Here is a 10,126-nt window from a genome sequence, read left to right on the forward strand (position 1 = left end):
GTCAACAGATAGATCTCGAGAAAATACACGGTTTCACAAATAAATAATGACTAAATCGGAATTAAGAATCAAAAGATAAAACATTTCAAGTTTAGAGGCCGAGATTTGAAAATCAGGTCATAAGCAAATTGTTTGCTAATAGGTGTATCCGACTTTTGTCCCTACTAGTCGAGTCGTAAAGCAATTGAAAATGAGCGTAACCGAAATTTGGCGGGTCATGATCGAGAAATTTCTTATTACAATCGAAAATTTCAAGACATGACCATATGCAAATGATTTGTGTCTTAAAATTATAATTCGCTTTCGCAAAGAATAACTATTAAGAATCATAAAACTTCTCAATTTACACTCATTTATTAGACCATTAGTCATGCGACAATGCAGGGTCGTGGAAAATCCATGTGGCAAGTTGAAACGTCAACAACGTTCCTTATGTACGTTGTTGGGCATAAGTTTTAAGGGCGTGGAATATGTTTCAACGAGGAAGAAGAGGGGCGTTTTTGTATATTATATATGTTTTTTTTTTTTTTTTTTTTTCTTTTGCCTCATTTTTCATCACATTCTCAATCAACTTTCATACATTCACAAATCACCCACTAATTACATCTTTCCACCACCTATTGTCCGCACAATAACTCTTTTTTACAATCTTACCGCATCTTACTATAACCCCACAACCTTCACCACAATCTTCTTCCACATAACTAGTGGTATTACTATCATTAATTTACATGTTAAATAAATGCTTCAAAACTTGAATACAAGGCAAAACTGAAAGTTATTAAATCTATCTAAAATCATGAAAAAATTATTAGATACAGCTGGGGTTTAATTCTCTTCTATAACTTGATTAATCAAATTAAATTTTATGAGTAGACATATAAGAGTTAAATATATGAATATAAAAAATGGTGGACCCCCTATTTTTCCTCCTCATAAACTTAACAGTATCACACAACAACAACAACAACAAAACTCAATACCACATGAGTGGTGTATGGGGGAGGTGAGATGTAGACAATCCTTCCCCTATCCGAGAATAAAGACAAGTCATTTCTCCACCCAAAGTGAAACACTCTCAAAAGTAGAGAAAGTCATCCCTCTCTCTATTCGACGGATAAAGAGATTGCTTCCGAGAGGACCTCCGGCCTTTAAGTAGGAAAAAGTTTTTTTTTTTAAAATAAAAAATAATAAAATAAAAATAAGTAGACACCATGAAAATGGTAGAATCAAGTTTCCATGGGTTTTAAATCCTGCCTGGAATTTAATTTAGGCTCTCAAAGTCAGTCAAGTCGCCAATAAATCGACGATTGCTGTCGACTCAATAGAGCCTATGTTAAAAAATTAATGGAGAGGATTCTGATCATCTTTTTATACTAAGGTAGTACATTTTAACAAAAGCAAATAATAGGGAGTAAAGTCAAATGATTCTGTACAAAAATAGATGTCATTGTATCTATTACTCCCTCCGTCCCTAAATTATTGTCCAGTATTTCATTTTGGGATGTCCCAAATTAATTGTCTACTTCCATAAATAGAAAGGAAAGGAGATATTTCATTGGTGGATATGGAGAGAGAAGATATTTCATTGGTGGAGAAATAAAGTTAGTGGGATTTTCTAAAACTGTGTGTTTTTTGTCTGGGGACAATTAATCTGTGACGGAGGGAGTATACTTGAAGCCTCTTGTAAATCATAAATCATAAATCATAAATCAATAAACTAAAAAATATGACAACTTTGAGATTGCCACAACAAGTTCCTTCTCCAACCCAAGACTCTGAAACTCTCAGAAAAGCTTTCCAAGGTAACCTCTTTTTTTTTTTTTGTTGTTGTTGTTGTTGTTGTTGTTGTTGTTGTTTAAAATATTAAACACATATGATGACTTAATTCTAAACTACTCTATCTAAAATAGTCATACCATTATTCATTTATCATGTGGGATTTACCCAAGACCACAAAATGTGTAAATCGTATAATATAATTGTGTTATAGATTAATAGATTATGATTATATAAAATTATATTGTAGAAATGTTATAGTAACAAGATAATGTGTTGGTGTTGGTGTTAGGATGGGGAACTGATGAGAAGGCTGTAATTCAAGTATTGGGTCACAGAAATTCAACTCAAAGAAAGCTTATAAGAGACACTTATCAACAACTATACAATACATCTCTTATTGATTCTCTCTATTCCGAGCTTTCGGGCGATTTTGGGGTACATTTTTTAGTCATCCATGACTCTTTCTTATTTATTTAATAATACATGTGCAAGTATATATGAAAATAATTGGGCAGAAAGTGTTTGCAGAACCCCGACCCGTTTGGTACGAAGCAAATGTTACCCGTTCTACCCCATCTGTTGTTAAGACTTAGATGAAATATTGACAGTATCTCTTATTCGTTGACAGAAAGCAGTGATATTGTGGACGTACGATCCTGCAGAAAGGGATGCAAGGCTAGTGAATAACGCATTAAAGTCGAAGAATTTAAGTGTTAAACAACTACAAATAATAGTTGAAATCACTTGTGCAAATTCTTCTGACCATATTTTGGCTGTAAGAAAATGCTACTGCTCCCTTTTTCAACGTTCGCTTGAAGAAGACATAATTGCAAGTGTCCCAAAATCCGTTAGAAAGGTAGTCACTCGTCGTGTTTTTTCTTTTCCTTTTTGCTATAGGTGGTAATTTCAACTCACTTATTGACGAATGGGTTTATTTGGGTCGTATTTTATCTCAAAAGAGTCGAAGGTCACCCAAAGTGTAGTTCAAACTTCAATGCTTACAACATTTAAACAGTTCTATCAAACAGTACTATTAACGGTTCTATTAATCCTGTTGGACCGCGTACATTAGAAAAACCTTATAACTTTATAAAAGATCTTAGTTTTGACGAAGTTGTTTCTCTGGTACAGATTCTAGTTGGCTTGGCAAGTTCCTACAGGTTTGATGGAGCTGTTGTTGATTTAAATGTGGCAAATGATGAAGCATCAAAGTTACAAGAAGCCATTGCATTAAAACAATTGGATCAAGATGTTGTCGTGTGGATACTTAGCACCAGGAACATGTTCCAGCTCAAAGCAACTTTTGAATCCTACAATCAACAATATGGAAGTAGCATTTACGAGGTTTCATGTCTCGCGTAACTTCTTAATATCATAACTAGAGTCAACTTCATATGTTTTCATTTTACTTGATTTTTTGACAGGATATTAAGGATTGTGGGAATGAATTGTTGGAATCTTTGCTAAAAATTGCGATTCGGTGCATTGTTTCTCCCGAAAAACATTTCGCTGAGGTGATTCAAGACCTAATTAAGCTCCTCTACTAAATTTGATTACTAAAACCAATTGAATAATCAACAGGTGATCTTAGCATCCATTAAGGGATGGGGAACAGATGAAGATTCGCTAACAAGAGCACTTGTGAGTCGAGCAGAAATAGATCTAATGAAGGTGAGAGGAGCATATTTTGAGATGAACGAAACAAGTCTTGACAATGCAGTTACGGACGATACTTCAGGATATTATCAGGCCTTTTTGATGGCATTGTTGGGACAGTAACTTTGATTCTTTCGTATGTGAAAGTAATGTATACGTAGGTTCGGTTTGAATATAATGTTAAGTGGCATTTGGGTGTTGGATTATATGGAAACATAGTTGGATGTTTTATCCATTCTTTCATGTTATTACATTATATGTATACATAATTGGATGTTTTATCCATTCTTTCATTTTATAACATTTTAGATAGATGAATGATTGTCTACATCTCACCTCTTATACTTCACATTTACCAGATTTAGTATACCTTGTTGTATAATTGGATGTTTTAGACGAAAATAGGTAACTTTTGCATTTCATACAAACATGTAAACAGGTGAAGAGTGCTAGCCCCTGCCTATTAAACATTATTGTTGTAGGCCAAAACAAACATTCAGCACTACAATACCAACTTACGGGAAATGAGTTTAAATTTGCATCATTATTGGGTCACTTTGTGTCGACAAATGTTGTATATATGTAATCAGGTCATCATGATTAACCCGCTATCTAAACAATCAAGAGTTTTTCGAAGCAATATCTGATAGTGTTCACATTGTTTTGCTATTAGGTGCGCCCTTGCCATTAAGTAACACCAGATCTGAAGTTGGTATGAGTAGCTCGTATATATGGTGAAACCCCAACACCACATATGTTCGTATGGGTTTCATGATTGCATCAACACCACATAATCGAAGTTAAAGAAATCTGATTTTAAATATTGGGACCGTTCTATTATTTGTACTTCGTACAAGTTAACATCTCATTTAACACACTATTGTTACTATAATGAAAAATTGATGTCACCTAATCAATTACATGTAGGAAAGGTTGATAGATATATAAAAAACTGTATATGAAAGTGAGGTGTGATAGGATCGATAGTCCAAACAACATGTGTTACACACAAAGAGTCCTTTATGTTCGAAAATAAATGATAAAGATAAACAATGATCAAGAGGCAGCAACTGCGTTAAGAAGAGGCTGCAGCGGCTGCGGTAAGAAGAAGCAGTAGAAGTTGTAAGGAGAGGCAGCACCAGATGCAACAGCAGAAACCTGTAGGATGTTATAAAACTAATAACAAAGACAAAAGATAAAAAGGAATATTACCTTAAAAAGGGGGTTTAACTTTAGATCAAAAGAAAATCATCTTTATCATTTCCATGCTTAGAAAATCAGAAGCCAACTTAGGATATCACAAGCAAAAGATATAAACTCAGCAGTCCTATGTATAAAGTAACAAGGAATGCTCAAAACAAAGAGATACCCTTTTGTAAACAATTCATAAATGGCTTTATTCCATAACTCAAATTAACTGTTACATTTTAGTTGTATAAATAGATAGACCAACTAAATGTATCATGTACCAAGTTAGTTTATAACTGATCAATAATTAAAAAAGTTAACATGGTATAAGAGCTAACAGTATCGATCCTTTGCTCAAGATACTCATTTTTTACTCTAATCATATACCATTTGATTGGAGGTTACAATGTCTGGAGAAGACAGCAGTCATACACAATCGGTTAACTCAGCGACTGGTAACCATGATTTAGCAACCCAACTAAGAAACTTGTTAAAAATATAATTTTTAATCCCAACCTACTCATTCCAGCATTTCTGGTAGTTTGAAAATAAACCTTGCCTTAACAACCAAAATTATGTGTTACAGACAAGGATGATCAAAGTTGCAATATGAAATGCCCCGTCCTAATCCGTCTGGACGAAGTCTTAAACAGTTGGTCCCATTGCGAGGTTCTGACCTCTATATGCCATAAACGACTCCATGTAATATGAGCAAATGCACAGCGGAAGATTTCTTTCATACCTGAGAATAAACATGCTTTAAAGTGTCAACCAAAAGGTTGGTGAGTTCATAAGTTTATCATAAAACAATAAAATTCATCATTTTGATAGACCACAAAATTTAAATGCTGCATGGTACAAATGGGCCCGAATCCTATACCCACCTGTAATGTACATGCGATATCTTTTAAATACAGTACACCTTTCTCGTGTACGAAACCATTTTAACAAATCTTTATAACCGTACATATATCTCGTGTACAAAATATCATACACATAATCTGTGTATAAAATCATTCTCTCGATATATAACATTCACTTCAATTGGTGGCAATTATCATGTCCACATAATTCAATGGTGGCAATTATTATATCCACATAATTCAATGGTGGCAATTATCATGTCCACATAATTCAATGGTGGCAATTATCATGTCCACATAATTCAACGATAATCCGCAGAACTTCTGTCTGCATAACAATTCATTCGAAGAATGTTTTGCTTGTGTCTATCTCGTCAAACATTTATAAAAGCATTTCATGTATTCGCAGTTCAAAATATATTTCAAAAGCATTTAATAAAGCAGTTGTAAAAACAGCGCATGTATTCTCAGTCCCAAAAATGTAAAGAGTAAAAGGGATCAAATGAAATTCACGCATATAAATATTGTAAAACAGTTAATAAAGCATTTGCATGTATTCTCAGCCCAAAAATGTAAAGAGTAAAAAGGGCAAATGAAACTCACAATACGATATTTTGTCGTAAAAATATGCATACGACGATACTGAACAATGCAGGGTTGGCCTCGGATTCACGAACCTATATCAGTAATATATATTAAAATATATAATCACATAATTCCATTTATTAATTATGTGCTATTTATTTAAGTATTTCAATTATATAATAATCATACCCAATTCTATTTAAGATATATATTATATCTTCAATTATGTGTTACATATATTTATTTTGTAAAATAATTAATATAAATATATATAATTATATTAATATATGTATACAAGTAGTTAGTATTATATCAAAAATCAGTAATTTGTTATAGGTAATATTTATATACTTAATGTCATTATTTTCATTCTATAATCTTATGTAATACTAATATAATAATATTATGTATCAAATATATATTTTTATGTATCTAATATTTATTTGATAAAATAATGTTAATAATAATAATAATAATAATAATAATAATAATAATAATAATAATAATAATAATAATAATAATAATAAGGGTAATAATACTACCTCACATGAAAAAGCTCCAAAAAGAAAATAACGGCCTTAGATAAGGCTTGAACTCGAGACCTCTCGCTAAACCCATAACACCTTAAACCGTTCAACTGTTTCAGCTTATCTGTTTCATATTGGATTAAAATTTATATAACCCATATCTTCTATTTCTTATATCATCTTCTACTTCCATCATGTATCATCATAATACCCATTTCATCATCATCTTTATCATTATCCTAACCATTCATCATCCTTCATAATCAAATCTTTTATTCATGGTCATAATCATCATTTTAATTCTATCCTATCAACATCTCTTATAATAGAATTTTGTATATATTATCATCTTTACATTATCGTATCCTGTATCTTTTTATTTTCATAATTCACCATCGTATCCTCCATCCCTGGTCACGATATATCATTGAAGTAAACGCAGCTGCAACAGCAGCACTCAACTCGAGCAGATAGGAGGAGAATCAGCTTAAACAAACTGCCCAATATTTAAATACATTCACAGCCCAAACTGAACTCGGCCTAACTGAAAATCCAAGACTTAGGCGCAACTGTGATACTTGCGACCCAACAGAACAACATTCAATTCTTGGCAAAACAGGTTACCACTAAATTCTCGGCCCAACACCTAAGGTAAAGGCTTACGGCCTGGTTTCAATCCCGTAGCAAAAAAAAAATAATAAAGCATAAAGGGTACATGATTTGGCATGTGAATTAGGAGGGAAAAATCTTGGTCCACCATTATCTTTAACTAGTAAGTGGGGAGCATAATTAAAAAAATATCGATGGTGATTGCTTGATTATATACGGAAATATCAATCAAATAGACATGAGTGGGTTGTTGGAAATTTTATCATATTCTTTGTACATATAACGATTGGGATCTAGAATAAACAAAGGGTTCACTTTATACTTTTATTACATTATCATCCCTATATATATCAATGATATGTTGTGGTCATGATTAAAAATAGAAACAGATTCACAACCTCTTGCTATTCGAAAAGAAGCAGGAAGCAGGAAGCAGGAAGCAGGAAGGAAATCGAGCAGGTTTTATTAGGTGTTTGAGTTGTGTGATTTAGTGAAAGAAAGAAAAAAAAAATAACGTGATGATAAAGGTGGTTGGTTAAGGTAGTACAACAGCAGTATAACGCGAGCAGTGGCAGTAGTTCAAATTTGGGTCGTGTTGAAGAGGGTGGTGGTTGTGGGGTTGTAAACAAAAAAATATATGAGGAAGGTAATCGTGTAGACGGGTTGTGTGATGTACGTCGGGCAAGAAGAAACATTTGCAGGTTTCTAACATAGAAACATTAATGATGTTGGTTGTGGTTGTGGGCGATTTACAAGGTGGTTAGTGGTAATCTAAGGTGACGTATGGTTGTTATTGGTGATGATTGTTTTCTTTGAAGATGAAGGTGGTGATCAAACGAAAATAAGGTGATGGTTGTTCTCAGCGATCAACACAGAAACATTAAAGAGGGAGAGATGATGATCAACAATGAGTCTTGGGTTTACAAATGAAACAAAAGATTTCGTAGGTGGGTTTTGATATGAATAAATGGGTTTGGTTGTACATGGTGTTCGATCATATTCTATGTTAAGAATCATAGGTGTTATTTGATAATGGAAGAGTTGTGTAGTCGTTTTAACTCTTGAATGAATTGTTTTATATAAATAGATTTAGTCGACAGGTATGGAACAGGCAGGTTCGTTCAGAAATTAATTAGGAAGAAAATTAGAACAGACAAAGAATGGAATTGATAGCTAACCACTTCGTGGATTTGTTCCTGATACAATCACTGATTGGTACGAATTGTTGGACACGAAAGCCAATCAACAATAGTTGGAAAATGATTATAATAAATGATAATATTATTGATAAAGATTAATAATAAATGATAACTAATAATGCTTATGTAATTTTTGCTCATTTATATATATAAATTCGTATATACATCTATATTTATATCTGTATAAGTATATATATATAATTCTATATTTTATATAATTATATGTATTTATATATGTGTATTTTATAATTTGGTTATACGTATCTAAGTATATATATAATAAATGATAATATTATTGATAAAGATTAATAATAAATGATAACTAATAATATGATAATATATAATAACAATAATGATACTTTTCATTACTAGTAATAATAATATCAATGAGAATAATAATCTTTTTTGTTATAATAATATCAATATTATTAATTATAATACTGGTATTAATAATATTGTCACTTATATAAATCATATTTTTATACATAATATTATTAATAATACAAATATTAGCATCAATACTAACAATAACAAAGATAATGATAATAATATTAATATAACAAATATATTTCAAACTTGCAATTAAATATAATACTATTTATGTAATATTATATTATGTGATGACATTTTTTGAATTGTTAATATTTATATATGTTACAATCTATATATAACATTAACTATGTATAGAAATCATATTTACATATAGATTTATTTTAATCACAGCGTTATTATTTTATATAATATTTTACCTATTCAATTCAAATGATTAATTTATTTTCTATTATTTAAAATTATTATATATCCTTATATTTATATTTACATATTCATTTACACACAATTGTTCGTGAATCGTTGGAGATAGTTAAAGGTCAATTGAATATATGAACATCGTTTCAAATTTTTTTTTTTAGACTCAACATCACAGACTTTGCTTATCGTATCTAAATCATATAAAGATTAAGTTTAAATTTGGTCGAAAATTCCCGGGTCGTCACAGTACCTACCCGTTAAAGAAATTTCGTCCCGAAATTTGAGTGTGGTGGTCATGGTTAACAATAAAAATGTTTTCACGACGAATACGAGTTGATAAATAGAATTTTATCACCAATGATTAATATAGATAAACAATTCGATTATGTGAAGTGTACGAGTGAAGCTGTCACAAAAGAGTGAAATGAGAAATTTAAGATTCGTCTTACTCTTGACGTAGTCACGTTTGAATTCCAGAATTCAAGGGATTTAAAGAAAATCTTCGAAATCTAAAAGATTTGATTTTTCAGCGAATAAGGAAATTAAGATCTCTATAATTAAATGCGGGAATCTGCATTGATTGATATGTCTGGTATTTTCACTATAAATGAACTACTTCCGTTCCATTAGTTTTTACCACTTCTATACTCAATTCCTAAATTCAAAAGATTATGAAAATGCTTAATCCAGTTCTGATTCTTGTTCTTATCCTCACTATCGCAACATTCATTCTCTTTTTTTTTCAACTCCCACCAGAGGAATCTGCTTTCTTCTACTTCGCCCTTGGGGTTATAGTGTTTTTAATTCTCCCGTGTCTTTATGTTGCGATAAATATTGACATACACGGTTTGTAATTCTGTGTTGTTGTCGTGTTTATATTCTCCCTTATAGTTTGAAGCTTCATGCTTTTGTTTTCTCTTCCCGACTTTAAGTCAAGCGAATAATGGTCCAGAATTCATAGATATAG

At 31.6% G+C, this 10,126-nt stretch overlaps 1 protein-coding gene across 1 annotated transcript; it reads left to right on the forward strand.

The window, feature by feature from the left end:
* Positions 1 to 1,726: 1,726 nt before the first annotated feature.
* Positions 1,727 to 3,696, forward strand: LOC139862584 (annexin D3). The gene is made up of 6 exons (XM_071851200.1): positions 1,727 to 1,805; positions 2,072 to 2,217; positions 2,411 to 2,638; positions 2,914 to 3,126; positions 3,207 to 3,296; positions 3,364 to 3,696. The coding sequence occupies exons 1-6, from the start codon at positions 1,730 to 1,732 to the stop codon at positions 3,559 to 3,561; spliced, it is 951 nt and encodes a 316-aa protein (XP_071707301.1). The 5' UTR covers positions 1,727 to 1,729; the 3' UTR covers positions 3,562 to 3,696.
* The last annotated feature ends 6,430 nt before the right edge of the window (positions 3,697 to 10,126 follow it).

Source organism: Rutidosis leptorrhynchoides, chromosome 8 (assembly GCF_046630445.1).
Source record: "Rutidosis leptorrhynchoides isolate AG116_Rl617_1_P2 chromosome 8, CSIRO_AGI_Rlap_v1, whole genome shotgun sequence".
Lineage (NCBI taxonomy): Eukaryota > Viridiplantae > Streptophyta > Magnoliopsida > Asterales > Asteraceae > Rutidosis > Rutidosis leptorrhynchoides.